Source organism: Dipodomys merriami, unplaced genomic scaffold (assembly GCF_024711535.1).
Source record: "Dipodomys merriami isolate MVZ:Mamm:240054 unplaced genomic scaffold, mDipMer1.0.p SCAF_4, whole genome shotgun sequence".
NCBI lineage: Eukaryota > Metazoa > Chordata > Mammalia > Rodentia > Heteromyidae > Dipodomys > Dipodomys merriami.
Window position 1 is genome coordinate 8,641,027 of NW_027205603.1, and position 19,896 is coordinate 8,660,922.

General features: G+C 37.3%; 1 protein-coding gene and 1 long non-coding RNA gene across 3 annotated transcripts in view; one reads left to right on the forward strand and one right to left on the reverse strand.

Moving 5' to 3' along the window:
• Malrd1 (MAM and LDL receptor class A domain containing 1) overlaps nt 1-19,896 on the forward strand; it is a 470,497-nt gene that overhangs the window by 126,967 nt on the left and 323,634 nt on the right. Inside the window, exon 19 of the mRNA XM_069991735.1 lies at nt 16,987-17,074. Within this exon, the coding sequence (XP_069847836.1) occupies nt 16,987-17,074 (88 nt within the window). The remainder of the gene's footprint in view (nt 1-16,986; nt 17,075-19,896) is intronic.
• On the reverse strand, nt 1,845-17,843 carry LOC138805623 (uncharacterized). 2 transcript variants are annotated; one of them, XR_011365603.1, is made up of 5 exons: nt 17,755-17,843; nt 11,497-11,621; nt 11,219-11,357; nt 3,664-3,830; nt 1,845-2,476 (listed from the first exon to the last, which is right to left on the reverse strand). It is a non-coding gene; the product is annotated as an uncharacterized lncRNA (long non-coding RNA). The 2 variants fall into 2 exon arrangements; XR_011365604.1 differs by lacking the exon at nt 11,497-11,621.

Below are 19,896 nucleotides of genomic sequence, written 5' to 3' on the forward strand. Positions count from 1 at the left end.
GAATAAAAGTGATCAAGAACAACCGTTTCACCGATGCTTGCATGTATGGAGTGAATGGGAAGAAATCAAGGATAATTCAAAACTCCAGTAAGAACACCACCAGGAATCATGAGATGGAAGAAGGCACAAGGACTTTTTAGGCTTGTTTTTAGATATATTACAAATCTGAATGTCTGTGAGACAGCAAAGAATAAAAGAAGAGAGCTAGTCTAAAGGTTAAAGGAAAAGTGTGGAGTGGAGAAGATTTAAATCATTAAAGATGGGTGGTAGTTTGAAATTACAGAGTGAGATCTTGCAGGGAGAATGTTTTACAGATGAAGAGAACTAACAGAAGCATCCAGCACTTGAAGTCTCCTATCTGTGCGGCTATATAAATTTAAATGTCTCAGTTCCAGTCTCAAGAGAATTGGATCTTCCTTTGAGCACTCTGGGGACACTTGTTCTCTATCTCTTAGCCCCATGTTTTATTTTAATAGCCTCAGCAGTGGCAAGTGGGTGTGCATGGGTTTCAACCTCGAGCTTTGATGAATTGGTGCAGGTGTGATATAAGCACCTGCCTAGACTGGCCCACAGCCCATGTCTCCTCTCACTCTAGCTGGGGAAGCATTCGCACAGGTAGAAGATCTCGCGTCCATGGACCACTGATGGTCAATGGGGATGAAGCCCTTTTTTCCTTTCAGACTGACAATTCAATTCTTTTTTTGGGGGGGGTCCGGTCGTGGGGCCTGAACTCTGGGCCTGGGCGTTGTCCCTCAGCTCTTCAGCTCAAGGCTAGCACTCTACCACTTGAGCCCAGCGCCACTTCTGGCTTTTTTCTTTTTACTTATGTAGTGCTGAGGAATCGAACCCAGGGCCTCAGGCATGCAAAGCAAGCGCTCTACCACTGTGCCACCTTCCCAGCCTCGACAATTCAGTTCTTAAATGACTTCATTGGATGCTTCCAACAAAGTCTGAACCTGGCAGCATAGCAATGATCAGCTTGAGAAGCCATCTTTATGATCTACCTAGCTTTACTGTGTTTCATGTTCTTTCTTCCTTAGTTAAATTCTTGAACAAAATACCTGCTTTGATTATTCTGCTTTGCATTAGGGAAAATAGTTTTAAGTTTCTATTTGTAGCTTCATAATTTATGAGATCATCAAAAGTGCATAAAAGAAGATTAATATCTAGGAAATTTGTCTTTAATGATTACTCTGTAATTTTTCAAATATTTTTAAATCTTCCTGCACATATGTTTTTCCTTTTTATAGGATTCAGCTATGAGTATGCCTTAGATAATATTTATTACATAAAGCAGATTTTGTATTTCAAAAGCTTAGCTATGAGTCTATGAAAATTGGAGGATTTATAATATTCCTGACACATTTTTCAGTATTGGAATGGAGTCATGCACTAAGCTCTTAAATTTGCTTCAGTGATTAGAAAATCTTTAAGGAAGGAAATATGCTTTTTAAAAAGGCAACTTTAAACCAGTTTGGTCTCATTATTCAATATTGAGTGGTCTGTTAAGCATTTTTACATTTTTAAATAATCTATTTTAAAAAATCAAAGGTTGTAAAAAGACTTTTTAATTGTGTTATGGGTTCTGACCATGAAAGACTTTTAATTTATACTAGACTTCTATACACTTGTCCTTTCAAGACCTGGGAGGCAAATATTTTGAGCTCTATGGGCCATAGGACCTCTGCCACAACTCCTCAGCATTGTCATTAAAAAGTAGCCCAGGGAACTGTAAAAAAAAAGACAAAACTCAATATGACTGTTTTCCAATTTACACAAAAGAGTAGCTTTATTTCATAAGACATCCAATTAATTTTTTAAAAAATTACAGTTGTTTTCTGATTTCTGCCCTTTGTAAGCAGCCACTGTGGATTCCATATGGCCATTATGTGCTCTCAGCATCATGAAAGAAGTGGGATTTTTTTTCTCCATTGTTCTTGAGCTTTGAAAGGGTATGTGATCCTCAGGCATGACTGTTGTCATTTCTGTGCACATGACCTCTTAAGAGTTACCCGTTAATAATTCATGCATAACTTTCAAGTATGCAGGTAAACTATCAACACTGCCGCAGTTTTCTTTCCTACTGTAGAGAGAAAAATGTTCTGTTAACTGAAACTTGTGTTAGGAATTATGTCATTTCTTCTTAATCCTTTCTATGTGATAACAAGCTGGGGTCTACTGTTTTGGAAAGTAGGAGAATGTTGATGGTTCTCTGATGAAGTGAAAAACAAATGTTTTCAAAAGTGTTCCTTGGATAAGTTGAGACACAAGTCACCAACACAAGGATGAAGAAAGTGCAAAGGAGTCTGAAAGTGGAGATTTAAGAAAGGAAGGTTCTGGCATTGGGATGACTTAATGCAGCATCACGGTCACCTCGCATTTCTACCGTGGTCCCTCATGCTTTTCTCTCTCCTCCTCTCCAGGGGATATCGGATATCCAATCCTTTTCTCTTGATCACAAGGTTGACTGCTGCTTCTGTTGGGAATAAAAACAAATAAGAGGACTGAGTTTTTAGATCCAAATGTAAGAGTTCCAAGGCCAACTCCCTCATACCAAAAGCCCAAAGTGGAGCTGGGGCTCAAAGGTACAGTGTTAGTCCCGAGAAAAAATAAAAGCTCAGGGACAGTATCCAGACAGGCACAAAAATAAACAAAACATTAAACCCCTTCAGCTAGGCATTCCCAGGAAAAAAATGCCCCCCATAAAGAAATTGATGTAAATAAATTTAGAGATACCTGCGATGAATTTTTAAAAAATGATATCAATGAACCTACTGAAGGAGTCTCAATAGCCAGCCTCGTGAATCCTTGTGTGCCTTGATCTCTACCGCAGTTCTCATGAAAAAATCCCAGGATTTAAACAAAATCTTGAGATTTTGTGGTCTGAATTATGATCATGGTTTTAAAAACACAGATCTTAGCGTTTACTATTACATAAATGTCCTCACCAAGTCGAACTTTGGGTGCCGGTCTTGTAACATGATTATGTACAGTTTTAAGTTCAAGGCAAAGGTACTCTTATGAACCTGAGAGACTACAGTGCTCCAGCAATAGCTGGTGAATGATAACTCTGTGTTGGATTGGGGTGGGTGAAGAATAAGCTTAGTTTGAAGGTGTCTGGCTTTACACCAAATTAGGTTTTCTATGATATTTCCTGTACGAATATTTATGGTAAATATTTATTGTAAATAAAATTTCTGGCAAAATAAAATAAAAGGAAACTACTTTTAAATCTAAGATCTTATTAGTTATATGAAATGGAATGCCATATCCTTAAAATCTGCCAAAGGAAATATTTTAGAAGTCTATATGTAGCATGACTTTCCATTTTCCTATCCAAACTAATGTCTACTTTTCATCCATGCTTTAGATCCACTGAGTGGCATTCATAACTGCACTTGTGATTCACTATGTTAGTTTCTTCACTGACTTCCTTATCAGTTTTCTTATCTCTCCTTGTATGCTTAGATAATTTTATGTAAAATTAATTTAAGAATTTAGAGAGGAAGTGAAATCTTGCCCTAACTATGATTCAAAATTAGAATAACTCTATCACTTTTAAACACTTAACACTTTTTAATAATTGCAGCTCTTATTATTTTGTAGATCAACACACATAATAGCATGCAACTCAACAATAAATCTGTTTAACACATTACTTACACTCTACATTGACTTTGAGGTATAGTTACTGCTGAGATACTTTGCCAGTTTAAACACAGACTAATCACTTTGTATTCTGGCTTTGTTGACTCATCTGAAAATTTTCGATCCTTGGGCATAAGTTAAAAGCAAATATACTTGATTTTCCATCAGAGCAGATTGTGCAGCTGCAGATACAACCAAATGCAGGTAGAAAATACTTGTAAAATATTGTGACTTTACTTAACACATGTAGACTTTTCTTCAACAATAGAGTATAATGACTATTGTCAAAGCATTTACATTCTATTAGGAATTATAAGTAATCTAGAAATAATCTGTAGTACACAGCAGAATATAAGTAGGTAAAATGATGCTACCCTGCACAAAAGTATATATCTCAGTATCTGTGGATTTTAGTATGCTGAGCTTGTGGGACCATGGAGTGAAAAGCACAGACACAGCTGTTGGTATCACGTGGACAGCTGTATGCATATTGTGCAGGAGCATGGTGAATTGGAAGGAACAGGAGAGGGGCAGTGAAGATGTAGTCACTATTGTGGTGACTTGTGGTTTCTGTCCATGAGCTGTGACATTGCATGAACATACAATTTTTAATCGAGGGATAAAAAGCAGGTAGGAACACATGGTATCTCAAGTGGATTCCATATTGTAATAGCTCTGATTTTGTTTAGACATTGAAATGTCATTACTGGAATCTTAAATGACTTAAGAATCAAATTTGCTGCATTATTTTTACCCACAACATAGTACCTATCATGGAGAACTAGAACAAGCTAAAACAATTCTTATGAAAAAAAAACAATGTGATCCCACCCAAATTGAAAGTAATTTACACTCAAGGTTTTAGTTAGTCTACAGGAAATGACGAGGTATGATTAAGGATCCTCCAGTCTAGGAAAAAATGTGAAGTGCTTCTGGAACACTCAAATCCATAAATAATGTATATTCTCTAGGTATATAATAATGTAATCCATAAATAATATATATTCTCTCTCTATCATGGCTAGATAGATGGAAAAGTGGTTTAAGAGCCATTAAAGTATTATTTTATATATCAGCTCTCAGGCAGAGTAATTTACATTTCTAAGCCATTTATCTGTGTGTATATATGTGTATACGTTTGTGCATGTATGATACATGGCATATTTGTCAAGTATAAGACTGCATTTCTCTACATATGTACAGAACATGGAATTAGTTGCTCTTGACCTAATTTACATATATGCCTAGAAAACCTCAGATTCCCAGTGTCTGACCTATATGCATCATATCGGGAACTCTAAAGGAGAGCTCTTTGAATCTGTGTGTGTGTGTGTGTGTGTGTGTGTGTGTGTGTGTGTGTGTGTGTGTGTGTGTGTGTGTGTGTGTGTGTGTGTGTGTGTGTGTGTGTGTGTGTGTGTGTGTGTGTGTGTGTGTGTGTGTGTGTGTGTGTGCTGGTTCTGATGCTTGAACTCAGGGACTGGGTATTGTCCCTGAGCTATTTTGCTCAAGGAGAGTGCTCTATCACAGCTCCACTTCCAGCTTTTTGGTGGTTAATTGGAGATAAGAGTCTCAGGGACTTTCTTTCCCTGACTGGCTTCAAACCTTGGTCCTCAGATCTCCGCCTCTTGAACAGCAGGAATGACAGACATGAGAGGATCTCTGTTTTTAACAAAAGTCCTTGGCAAGGGTCTCATATCTAAAATATACTTGGAACTCAAAAAATTAAACCACTCAACAACAAATCCTCAAAGAAACAACTGCCCAATAAATAAGTGGGCGAAAGACTTAAAGAAGCTTCTCTGAAGAAGAAAGAAGGATGGCCAATAGACACATGAAGAAATGTTCAACATCCCTAGCCATAAAAGAAATGCAAATCAAAACAACATTGAGATATCACCTCACTCCAGTTAGAACGGCAAAAATCAAGAACTCTAACAACAACAGATGCTGGAGGGGATGTGGACAGAAAGGAACCTTACTTCATTGTTGGTGGGAATGTAAACTTGTTCAACCACTTTGGAAAGCAGTATGGAGGTTCCTCAAAAGACTTCACATAGATCTCCCCTATGACCCAGCAATCCCACTTTGGGGCATTTACCCAAATGTTTACAAACAAGACCACACTAAAGCTACCAGCACAACTATGTTTATTGCAGCATTATTTACCATAGCTAAGATATGGAACCAACCCAGATGCCCCTCAGTAGATGAATGGATCAAGAAAATGTGGTATATATACACAATGGAATTCTATGCCTCCATCAGAAAGAATGACATTTCCCCATTTGTTAGGAAATGGAAAGGTTTGGAAAAAATTATATTAAGTGAAGTAAGCCAGGCCCAAAGAAGCATAGGTCCCATGGTTTCCCTTATTTGCAATATCTAGTATAGGTATGAGTCAAGCGGAAAAGGTCAGATAATGTGATGTTAGGAAAATGAACCCTTAAATATGTATTTTAATGTTTTCGTTTCTTTCATGCATGTGTTTCTAACGCATTTATAAGATTATTTCTTTGTTGCTTTGTATGTCCCTCCCCCACAGTGTAACCCCTGCTTTCACTATATTTGATGTCAGTATAACATGTGGAGGAGATTGGGACAAACAGGTCGTTTAAGGATTCAGGTGGACCTGTTGCAACAATGAGAAGTACAAAATGTCATGTCAAAACCAGCTTTACAATGTCGGTGTGGGGGGGGAGGGGGGTATAATTGGGTGGGGGGAGGGGGGTAAAATTGGGTGGGGGGAGGGGGGAGGCGGGGAAGGGAAGTGAAAGGTAAACAAAGGAGGAGGCTGCAATGCTTGGTAAGAAATGTATGCATTATCCTGCCCATGTAATTGTAGCCCCTCTGTACAGTATGTTCTCAAATAAAATAAAATACAATTAAAAAAAAAAAAAACAAAAGTCCTTGGCAATTCTGATGGTAAGATATTTGGGAAAATATCCAATTAAATGATATCTAAATTAGGTGATAGAGTTGTTGAAAGTCTAAATCTATTTCTAAAATATCTGAAAATGAATTGGATTATATGACAACTTATTCTGTCTTATCTGTTAAATAGCATCAAGAAGCTCATATTCTCCCTTTAAATTGCATAAAAGGGTATCACCTAAATTCAGTGAATGGAAGATAGGCAAATTATAATGAATTAAGATGTTTAATATTCTTAGCAAAAGCTTTTGTTAATGGTGAAGATATTATCTGTTTGTGTCAGTATCTTATTCCTTTTCCTTCTTATGCAGCTGTCTGTGTTAGCTTGCAGATACTTCTTTGTCTTCTTACCAAACATACTTTTTTGTGTGAATGCTGGTCCTGAGGCTAGCACTCTACCACTTGACTCACAGTCCCACTTACAGGTTTTTGGTGTTTAACTGGTGGTAAAAATAAAACAGACTTTGCTGCCTGAGCTGGCTTCGAACTGCAGTCCTAAGATTTCAATCTCCTGATTAGCTAGGATTACAGGTGTGAGCTGCTGGCACCTGCTCAAGCACACTTTTCACCTTGATTTTGTTCAAGCAGACTTGCCTGCTGATAACCATAATTTGATGAGCACTTAGTACAAGTATTCAGATACATTTACTTGAAAGGATCAATGAAAGGATTCATCACACTCATGCCAGGGGACCACGCAGAGGCAGGCAGGCAGGCACAAGAGAAAGATTAATACAAGGTTTATTAGAGGAGTCATATTTCTCCTGGAGAGAGAGCACATAGCAGCCTCCTCTATCTAGGTAGCAGCAAGGTCTGGGGGATAGGAAGTGAGGTCGATGGGAGTTCAGGTGGGTCTGGGCGGAGAGAGGGAGGGGCCAGCAGGTCTGGGTGGAGTTGAGGACCAAAGGTGGGCATTACAATTGTTTTTTTGTTTTCTACTACAAATAAATTAGAATTTTTGTTTTATATTAGTTCCCAGAGAAACTTTCCAGGTCATAGAAAAACAAACCAACATGAATCCACTGCTCCCACTGAGCGGAGGCTGGAATGAGACCTTCCTGCTTATTTTCTTGTGCCAGGAATACCTGCATACAGGAAAGCATCGCTAAATGCTATTTGACTTGACATTTCTGACCCAAATGCTTTAAAGGGATTTCTGCTTTAAAGTACGGCTTGAAACTAATTTATCCTTTTGAACAGAAGCCTGGGGTAGTGGCTGGACACCCAAGGATAAGAGGGGGAAAAAAAAGAAACTCAGTCTTGTGTCTGGGGAAGTTAAGGTGACTCTGTTGGAATGTATTTCTCTGGAAGAACTAGGGCAATCAGTTGTCCAGCTGAGCTGCTGAATCTTGCAAGGAGAGAAAATTTGAATATTAGTTCCCTGTTTTCCCGGAGTAGAATAGATTCATTTGTCTGTGATAAAGACTTCGGGTTTGGTTTCCTGCGTGCAAAACTGGAGTTGGTGAGCTTGCAAAGCACAACCTGAGCAGTGCCATCATTTGGAGAGGAAAGCACATCAGCTCAACCTGGAGAGGTCATTCTATCCCTGATGTTTCTTCTTTTCCTTTTTTAAATTTTTTTTCTCATGTTGTGTTTTGATCCTGACATCAAGAATTCCAACACTTAAATATGTACATGAGAAGGGCTGCTACCTAGTTTGGTGAAATAACTAGGAAAGTTTTCAGCAAAACTTAGAGCAAGTATGTAAGCAAGAAAATTTAATTAACAGTCAGTTTAGATAAGGTAGCCAATCTTACAGACTCAAAATCCAGAAAGTTGGCCATGTATATGCAATAAATGAATTAGCCATTTCCCTGGAAGTGTAAAACAAAAAAACAAAAAAAAATCTTTCTTGAAAGAATACTCAGTCTTGTTATCTACCTCTGCTTTATAAACTCAGAAAAAGATAAAGTATAGGGTAGGGGCTTAAGAAAAGAAAGCAAACCTGGGATGTGCACATGTGTAATCCCAGCTACTTGGGAGGAAGAGGCAAGAGAATCCCAAATACAAGGTTAGATAGAAAAAGTTAGTGAGAACTTATGTCAAACACAAAATAAAATCCACCAAGCTTAAGTTAGACAGCCTAGCATATCCAGGCTTTGAGTTCAACACCCAATACTGAAGGAAAAGACCCTTATCATGATCAAAAAAAGTTTCAAATTAAAATTATCCATTCCAAAGCAATTAGGAAGTATGTTTACTTACTATGCTAAAAATCTACAAAGTTTATAGATACTCCCATGTGGCATTCTTATAAATTTATGGTTTTCTAAGATCTGTTGTATATTTTAGCCTTATCTAAGGTAGCATGAATGCTAAATCAAAGAATTTGATGACTTAGATATTTTTCCCCTTAAGCTACATTATAATGTGCTTTTTATGTTAACATTAATGATCAAAATACCCTCCAGTGCTACTTTGAGAATCAGTGGTTTATCAAGCACTAAAGTATTTCCACCTGTGAATAACAAAATCATAGGAGATAATTTTTAAAATCAGATTTCACCAAAGTCAGTTTTTCACAGCAGTTTCCAAGTAGACAGGAATCTTACAATAATAAATACATTAAAGAGCATGTGGGACACAAGGCATCCTCTCCTTCGTGAAGATTTGACTACATTTATATGAAGAGCCTTAAAGATACAGAAAGATGTGACAAAAACAGAAGTTGTTATATTGATAATATGACACAGCTAAACCCTGAGTCAATGTTGCAGTTCTGAGGTGAGATAACAAATATCAAAGTACAAAGCACTAGCTGAACTGGTTTTGTGCTATTTGCATAAATTCTTCTATAACTTACCTATGTGATCAGTAAAAAATGTTCAGAAGTCCAGTATAAACAAAAAGAAAAATGAAAAGAAAAAAATCAGACAGAAGCTCTGGGACTTTCATAATCACTCAGAAAGTAGACGTTCATTTGCATGTTTTTACATCATTTTATCTTTGGTACTTGGGGTTGAATCCAAGGTCCCTCTCCTATATGTTCTCAAATTTGAGCCACATTCCCAGGTCAATTGCTTTTATTTTGTTTTTCAGATAGAGTCTAGTGCCAGCTTTGCTTGGGCTGGCCTTGATCCTCATGTCCCTACTTTCCAAGTAGCTATGATTACAGGCATGTAGTTATTTAAACTTCTTATGTATCGTTTAAGTATAAAATAAAGATTTAGGACCTAAAGGTCCTAGTACTAAATTGATAAAAAGTTTTGTTAGGTATTGTGATGCATGCCTGTGATCCCAGGAGCTTGAAAAGCAGAGGTAGGAGGATTGAGAGTTTATAGTCAGCCTGGGCTGTATAGCCAGATCTGGAATTTAAAAAAAATTAAAAATACTTTAAACTATTATGTGTGTGTGTGTGTGTGTGTGTGTGTGTGTGTGTGTGTGTGTGTGTGTGTGTGTGTGTGTGTGTGTGTGTAATGAAAGTTTATTATTCCAGACAGAAAGTGATGCTATTTCAGATAAAAAAAAATGATACTTGAGAAGTAGCCAAAGAATGAAGGACAAAGGAATCTTGGAATGCAAACAAAACATGGAAAAAAGAGAAGCAGCATAATACTGTATAAAATTTAACCAACCACAGAATTTAAATTGGAATACAAGATCAAGTCTATGTGATGATGAGAGAAAGCTTCTAAGTGCAAATAGAAGTAGGGTTTGCTATGTTTAGGCATCTGTGTGAAATAACAAGACAAATTAACTGCTTATTGTAATCATTTTCACCATGTTCAACACACAGGAAGCCATTATTGCCTTGTTAGTTACCTCAGTTGAAAAGTAGATACTCATTTCCCCCTGAAAATGAAAGAGATTATAATGTATAGGTCACTATGCCAAGAGCTGGGTACTTAAGGCTATGGGATCTTCAGAGACCCTCTTGAAACTTTTCCTGAAAATCTGGAGACTAGGAGGAAAAGAAGAGAGGGGGAGGGAAGGAAAGAAAAGGAGAGGAGGAGAAAAGATGGGAGAAGAGGAGTGGGAGGAAGAGGAAAGAAGAGGAAAAAGGAGAGAGAAGGGAAGGAGAAGAGAGGAGAGTGTAGGGTCTGCACAGGGACACCTCCCTACCCCCTGGCTAAGTTTCTGCCCAATATCTGTTACCTAGGTAATGGCAGACCTGGAAGCAGTCACCTTCCCCTCCTGCTAGGTCACATCCTGGGCCACCTCTGGCCACATGCCTCCCATCTGACCTTAGGAAGGTCCCAGACCTGAGGTCACATTTGGATCCAGTGTGGCCACACCTTTCCCCCACCTGGCCACACCTCTTCCTGTCCCTGGCCTAGATAAGTCCTGGCCCAGGGGTGGGTTGCCCCTTTTCCTTTTCAGCCATGCCTCTCCACCATGCACAGCAGGGGCAGCAGTTCATTAAATAAACTTCTTTTCCTGCCTGAATAGCACGTGGTGTTCTCTTCATTGGCTACCTAATGAAACCTACCTATTTAATATACCTTACAGAGAGGAAGGAGGAGGAGGAGATGATGAGATACCAGAGGAGAGGAGAGCAGAGAGAAAGGAGATGAGAAGAGGGAAGGGGAGAAGAGAAGTATAAAAATGGAGAGAGGATCAGATATATCGATCCCTTTCACTAAAGAGCATTATTTTCATGTAAGGAAAGAAGCATGGGTGAGGTTCTGAATGACCCTACTTTCTCAAGCACACCCCATCATCCTCCAATCTGTTTTCTTTCTTCCTTCAACACAGTAGAATCCTTGACAGGAACAGAATTTTGCAGGCAGGAGAGAACTAGATGAAGAGCATGTGAATGGCATTGGCCATCTCAGAACCTAGCAAAAAAAGATAAATGCCTTCAGTTCAGTTGAGCAGTAAATAAGATATTATAAGCTGTAAAGGTGGCTTCATTGGTCTAAATATTTCAACTTGCATGTACACTGAGAACTAAGGGGAGTGCTTTCTGTGAATTACTTCTCTGTGGATTTCCCATGTTCTGCACAGTCCAGCCTCAGAACAAAGGTCAACTGTGAATGGCCTTCACATTGTCACATCTGCATCCATTCCACAGTAAAGGCAAGCTTCGCTGCCACCACGGTCTGTTGACAGAGAGAAATGGACAGGTTCTTCAGAGTTTCTGACTTAAAACTTACCCAAAGGAATCTGTGAACTCAAATGTGCATGAGAACTAGGCAAGAGACCTGAAATGACAGATGTATACCATGTCCGAAATGATAAGTGCCAATTCACAATCATAATGTTAGATGTGTAATAGGGAGTACTGGGGATTGTGGTAACTAGAAAGCCAGTATCTTACTCCAAATATTACCATCTTACTTGACTTGCGAGCTCAAGTCCTGGGTATAACCCAGGGCTCCCTATTTAGACTTCATTACTCTTCATGATAAGATCAAGGTCAGGATGAGTTCTAGCTTCCTGGTTACTATGGGAACAGTAAAAGGACCTCATAGATACAATTTTGCTTTTTAGAATCAAAGATTCTTAGGAATCCATATGTTATAAAGCCAGACATTAGCTGAGAAGAAATAGTTTGATGCCAGAAGATAATAAAATTAGTAACATGATTTTCCCTAAAATAAAAACTCAGATGTATTAGGTAGATCTCAGAATTTGTTGTTGTTTTTTTTTGCAAGTACTGGGGGATTGAACTCCTTGAGTGTGCTTGCTGAATACTCTAGTACCTGAACCATGGCTCAATCCTGTGCTTTTAGTTTGTTTTTTGGATAAAACCTCATACTTTTACCCTGGCTGGCCTCTGACCCAATCTAGTTACTTTTGCCTTGGGACTGGCAAGGACTACAGGCATGCACTACCATGCACACTGTGTTTTTGTTTTTAATTTAAAGTCATCTTCTCATATTATGTGGTCTACTTATCTCTTTCAGTATTTTATCTCTACTTGTACTACAGTTTCACTTTTATTATACATGTCTGTATCCAGCTTCTTGCAGTTTAGATACAGCTTTTATGGTCTATATTTAATGATAAATACTTTGTCATGTCTGCTATTATAATTGAGTTACTCTAGTGATTCTAGACCATTTTGTATATGCAGTATGACCCAAGATGGAGATAGAAACATAAAATTTGTCAGAGCAAATCTGATTTTTATTTCATAGAGAGTGGTTTTAGGATTATGTAAACAATACTAAAGATAATTAAAACCTCTCTTATGTTGAGCTCAGCAGATTTTCCCCTAAGTATTAGCCTAGGAAGTTTGAAATTGTAAGCCAAATTTTGAGGCACTCACAAGAATAGTTGGTAAAAGGATAAATTATTGGATAGTTGTCTGACTGTTTATAGAAATTGGATATATGACCTTTAGTCAACTCAGGCTGAGAGAGAGAGCGCACTCCTATAATGCTTCTCATTTTGTTTTGCATTTTTATTATGTAGAAGCCAAATGTAAAATAAATGGACGCTATTAGAAAGGGAAAACTACACATATTTGTTCTCAAGAGAATTATTAGTACATAGCAAGGGATGATGTTTCATAACTGAATGGAAAATTAGAATAAGATGCTTGACACAACTGTATGCTAGCTGTAAAATGCTATGCATTCTTTGGCAGATGAGAAAATTTATGAGAGTGATTATTTGAAATACTGATGATTTATGGCCATCCGCATAGAGTATATATCTCTTATTGTTCATCAACATAGAATTTATATCGGCACATGCCATCTTGTTCAGCTCCTCAGATCCATGCACCTTAACAAGTGCACACAGTTGGGCAGTCAGCAGACACTCAGAGAGATTATTTGCATCTGTGTTCATCAGCTATCCACACTGTGATAAAATACCTGAGATAAGCCACCTAAAACCTCATGATGTTTATTTTGGCTTATAGTTTCAGAGCTTTTCATCTGTGGTCACTTTGCCAAGTGACACAGTACATCATCATGGGAATAATGGGCAGAGGCAGAGTGTGTGCTTTATGGTAGCTGTAAAGCAGATGGGAGAGAAGAAGGGGACAACAATTCAATAACTGGCCTAACTTCCCCCCACTAAGCCCATCCTCCAAACCAGTGAGCCCACCTCCCAGAAGTTCCTTCAACTTCGATATTGTCACAGGCTGGGAACCAAGACTTTAGAATATTGGCAGAATATTTGGAGGTGGTATAGGTCATTAAATACCCCAAATCTCTCATCTTGTGTAGCCTACGTCTCCTCTTCTACCTAGAACTGGCAACATAAACATATTTTTTTCTCATAGGTTCTGACATTTCTAAAACATCCCATTAATGAATTGGTGAAGTATGTTGCCTGTGACTCCAACATCTTTCATTTACTATATGATGCTTTTGCAGTTCACAGCTGTTGTTGCAATTGTCATTGGTTTATTCTTTTGCTGAGGGGTATTGACTTGTATCACAGTTCATTTATTCACTGTTTCTAGTACTGGAGGTTATAAATAAGGCTTAAATAAACTTTATAAATGTGTTTCAGTTTAGACATATGTCTTTGTTTCTTCTAGGTAGACAGAACCTACTTGTAGGCTGTCACATTGTGTGCAAATGTGACAAATGTGACAAATGTGTGCAAATTCAATTTTGAAAAAAAATGTAAATCAGTTTGCAAAGTGTATCATATTGAATTCCCATCAGCAGTGCATTGGCCTTCCAGTTGTGATTTTTATAAATTTTAGGCAAGAATTTCTTTGAGTCTTTTTGAAGATATATCAAAATTTATACGTTGTATTTTCTTATTTTTGAAATTAATGATTAGTCAATGGAAAGAGGTTACAAGTTTGCTCAGTTCCATTTTTTATGCCTTGAAAAATCAAAGTAATAGGAAGTTACCTCTAACAGGAGTATGCTTGTGTAAACAGCATTCTCTTAGCAGTGCTGCTTACCTTGTGTGATCTAGCTGTGTTACACAACTTTAACTGTAAATTTTATAGATGAGCAATTCTTTAATGTACAACCACCTAAATATAATAGTTAAGCCATATTCTAGAATGGAGATATGAATGGGTCCATACTTTTCCAAAGTTGTCCTTGTACGCTAACAAGAACATTTACCATTAACTTTGGGATTCTGATATCAGTTTTCTATTCTTTCTCATGAATAAGCTCATAATAATCATTAGCAGTATGACTAGTCACAGTGTTATTTATCTCAGTGTTTTTCTTCTCCTTGTAGTTTCTCCTGGGGATGTATTGATCCAACTCAATTGTTATTAGTTATTAATGTACCTTTGTTATGCCCCTTTCACGGTTCTCCTAATCACAGTTATTTCTTCTAAGAGAACATTTTAATATTCAGTTTTGCCAAATTGTGGTGGTTTATTTCTTTTGATTGAGAATAGTTTCTGTACTGAACATTTTTTTCTACTACTTTTGTTGTTGTTGTTGGTCATGGGGTCATGGGGTTTGAACTCAAGATCTGGGCTCTTCCTGAGCTCTTTTTTTTCAGTGCTAGCACTCTACCACTTTGAGCCACAGCACCACTTCTGGTTTTTGAGTGGTTAATTGGAAATAAGACTTTAACAGGGACTTTTCTACCCAGGCTGGCTTCAAAGAGTGATCCTCCTGAGTGACTAGAATTACAGATGTGAGCTACCAGCACACCTGTTTTTTTTCTACATTGTTTTCAATTATTGTGGAGATCAAAAGAAGACATTTTCATTTGTAGTGATTGATTGTGAGCCCAAGGATATTTTCCTGACTAAATAGCATGAAGAGTGTTTCAGGCAATGACTGTATTTGTCTATTAGTCAGATGCTTAAATTTTTCTTAGTCCATCAACTTATTTAAGTGATAAATCATTAAAAAATCGTGGTAGTTCTCATTAAAAAATGGAAAGTTTGGTGGGAGGTTGCAAAAGTTTATAGTCAGAAATATGATTTTTAAAAAACCTATCCTGCTGGGCGCCCATGGCTCATGCCTGTAATCCTAGTTACTAAGGAGGCTGAGATCTGAGGGTCTCTGTTCAAAGCTAACCCAGGCAGGAAAGGCCATGAGACTCTTATCTCCATTAAACCACTCAGAAAACCGGAAGTGGCTCTGTGGCTTAAGTGGTAGAGCGCTGGCCTTGAGCTGAAGAGCTGAGGGACAGCACTCAGGCCCAGAGTTCAAACCCCATGACCACCCCCCCCCCCAAAAAAAAAACAAAAAACCTATCCTTGACGTTGGGCACTGGTAGTTCACACCTGTAATCCTAGCTACTTAGGAGGCTGAGATTTGAGGATTGCAATTCAGAGCCAGTATGGGCAGAGAAGTCCCTGTGAGACCCTTATCTCCAATTAACTATTCAAAAACAAGAAGTGGCCCTGTGACTCAAAGTTGTTGGTGGATCGCTGGCCTTGAGAAACAAGCTAAGAGACAGCGTACCTAGACCCTGAGTGCAAGTGCCACAACTGACAAAAAACGACAACAACAAAAAAAACTCTGTCCTTGAACTAGGACATGAATAAATAATGTATGTCATAATGTATGTATGTCATGTATGGAGGATAGTATTTTTAAAATGAAATAAAATTTTAACTCCAATATGTTAACATTTGTGAAGAAAAAAAATGAAATGGGAAACATGTACTTATAATAGTAGAAATGTTTTATACCTTTGAGTTTGTTAGAAGTTCTTTATTATTAAATTATGGCAGGATGCCTAGCAAGTAGGCAAAACATTTGCATAAGTATTAGAATAATTCGTCATGATTGATTCTATTATAGTAAATCTTGGCCATAGTCACAATCTGTTGTATACTATTGTGGTGTGTCAGTATTTCATGTTTTACTGGAGTTTGGTGGAATTGCAGCTCCAGTAACAGCACCAATGTCATCTGAGTTCATTGTGATTAATGTATCACAAGGAAATCTAATAAGAATTATCCAATTTCATGAAGTGTTACTGAATAAGGTCTGTGTGAGAAATATTTGAAAGTCCTTGAAAATCTATATCCCTGCAAGCAAGTCTGGGGACAAATTGTATTTCTGGAATTATGAGAGGTTTAAACTTGGAAGTATAGATGGATAGATGAATAGATGGAGAGATAGATAGATACATACATACATACTTAAATATACATACATATACATATATAATTGTGTAGACACATATACAGATTCATACATACATGTACAGATACATACTTACATAATATATAATACATATACACATACAGAGGAGCAGAAATGAGATTAGAGGGCAATAAATAACCTTCAAGTACTTAGAGGCTCAGAAGAACAAGTCATAAGGAAGTAGCTATACTCTGACATATTGAAGCTTCAAATTGTTGAAACTCCTCTAAAATAGAATGAGCCACATAGTTTAATGTAATAACAGTAATAGTGAGTGCTTTCACTTCCTGGAAGAATCCAAGGAGAGGCAAAAGAACCAGTTTGGAGACCATTGCTAAGTATTTTTTTCAACTATTCAAAAGATTATGTTTTCTTTTAGGTCACAAGTTTCATAACAACTGTCTTCTGTTTTCATCAGATTTTAGTGGAAGCTTCTGTGGGAGATGGTTTCACTGGAGACATTGCAATTGATGATTTGTCATTTCTGGACTGCACACTCTACCCAGGTAAGACAGACATTTCAATACATTTCCAATTATTTACCTATGTACCATGTCAAGCACATCAATATTCTTCAGTTCTATTGTTTTTCATTTCTATTAATCCTGGAAATATTGTCTTAAATCTTTGCTAGTAACTGAACTTAAAATCTTTGCAAACATATTTAAAGGGATTTGGATTCATTCTTTTTATGTCCTATCACATACAAAATACTGGGAAATCATGTCTGAAGTTCTAGTAATAAGTAATTTTTAATTAAGATAGTAGCTAATTGTTATTAAAATGTTATATTTCAGTTATCTTTGGTAATGTTTTGCTCTTGGGCTCCAATTTAAATATTCCTGTAGATTTTAACCATTTTGTTTCAATATTGTAGATTTTTTTGAACCTGTGGTACTGTGGACAGAATCCAGGACTATTTTATAACCTTGGCAAGCACTCTAAGACTGAGCTAAATCTCCAGCCTCCCATATTAGAGGTTTATATATGTTAAAACAAATCTAAATCAAATCTAAAACAAATATAACTGTTATATCTGTTAAAGCAAATTTTTATCTGTATCTCCAATCATTCAACCAAGATGCTTGGTAGGCAGCTCAAAAGTACCCAGGGAAGACAATGTTAAGGCAGCAGAGCCCAAGCTTGAAATTGTGTCACTGGTCAAGAAACTTATTTTGAACAGTACCTGGTGATCTGGGAAGACTCTGGGACAGTGACCTTGGCTAGCAAGCTAGAGGTACTCTTAAATTGTCTTAACATGAAGGACCAGCTTCCCCTCCCTGGAGGAATCAAGTACTGGGACCAAATAGAATTCTAGTTACTGAAAACTTAACTGCCAGCTGTTGCTCCTTGTCCCCACCATCCCTGTGTAGAAGAATGCTGACTCTCCCCCAGGCACGCTGCTCCACCAGTATGATTCAGATAATGACTGGATCCCTCATACCTTGTAACTTTCTTTCCAACAATGTAACTCTACTTTACATCTTTTGAATACAAATATCTCTTGCTGATGATGTATGCTAGTTTCCCTATAGTCAAGGCTTTGTCTCTTCCAGGAACATGCTTCCTTTTTATCTACCCCACTTCCCATGCCACTTCTTGTTTCTGCTCAATCATTTCTTCAGATCTTCTCTGAATACTGTACACACAGGTTCTTTATTGTCTGCCATTTTATATTTGTGTTCTCTGTGTTATTTTCCTCTAAAATATCTGACACTCTTATTGTTAAATTTCTATTTTCTCCTATAATAATGTCAGTTGCATTAAAGCAACTACTGCCTGTTTTGTCTGTAAAAGCTAGCCCATTATTGGCCTACATTGGGTACCATTGAATATGAATGGATAGAGATGCCCATTTTAGGTGTTTTATAGAGATTTCCTTATTTAGATGTTTTATTTATATTCATTATATATATATACCTTATTAATGAAATAAAACATTTCTATACACAGGATTCTGTATTGTATTTCAGACAGATTTGTAGAAAATCTCAGTAGTTTAGAACTAGACAATATACTTCTTACTCTCAAGTATATAAGTTGACTTAGAACACAAGGAGTGTTATAAGTTTCTTATTGATAGTTCTGTAAAGTATTATGTAGCTCCAACGTATGAGTCTCTAATATCTGTATGCTGTCTCTCTGGGACCACATTCCTAGCTGATACAAAATGCAGCTTCTTTGGGCTCTGATATATTGCAGGTTTGCTTATGCACATTGGACAGAGCAAGACCTGTGATCAGGCCCGGTAATGGGACCAAGAACTACTTTCTTACTACAGGAATCTTGGCAATTGCAAAGGATGTAGAAATTTCTTTTACAAGACAAGTATCTCATAAATGCATACACTAATGCAGTCAACCACTCCTATATGTTGGCTCAAAAAAAAAAAATCCTACAACTTTTAAAGAATTTAGATGAGTTCCGGATCCATTGTTATGAACAGATACTGAATATTCATTCATTGTTATCCTAATTTCATGAGAAAATTGAGGAGATGACTCTTTTAATTGTCCCTTCTTATATAAAGAAGCAGAATGTTGTTTCCATGAGGTGATAATGTCAACCATGGACATTATACTACTGATCAATCGCCCAGGCCCAGAGTTCAAGACCCAGGACCACCCAAAAAACAAACTACCTTCAAATAAATTAACCCTTAAAAGACATGACCATTTCCATGTTGAGTTGTCAAGAATTAAAGCTCACAAGTAACCTGGCTGAGAATACAAAATTAAGAGTAGGAATGAGATTGTAACTTGAAGCTTGTTTGAGTTTAATAACCAGGATTTTTCCTAGCTTCAGCTTTGAGAGAATTGCTGTGACCTCGGAGGCAGAGGAGAAGAAAAAAAAGAATAAGAAAGGGAACATGAGTCATCGCTTGAAATGTGGCTTCCCCAATTATCTCGCTAAATCTGTTCAGTGGCTGATGCTTTCCAAGATGGAAGGAAAGGAGTTGCCAGAGGCTCAGGGAGAGATGTGACATATCAGTTACACACTATTAGGCCCAATTTTCTGGTTCAAGATTTGGAAGAAAAATAGGAAACTTTAAAAACTGTTTGAACTGTGTGGTTTTAGTGTTTGGCTTTATAACAAATGAAATCATGGGCTAAACCTCAAAGCCTGTGGAAGTAATATTGTTCATAAAGGAATTTAACGCTGCTTTACCTAAGATGAAGCACAAAAGTAAATAGAAGACATTTAATAAAACCATTGGTACTGATACTGATCCATCACACTTTCCTTTCCCAAGGAATCATGTTAAGGCTAAGATGAGGCTTTCAGTCTTAACTAATTATATATGATATTTTTTCCTCTTTGGCCAATA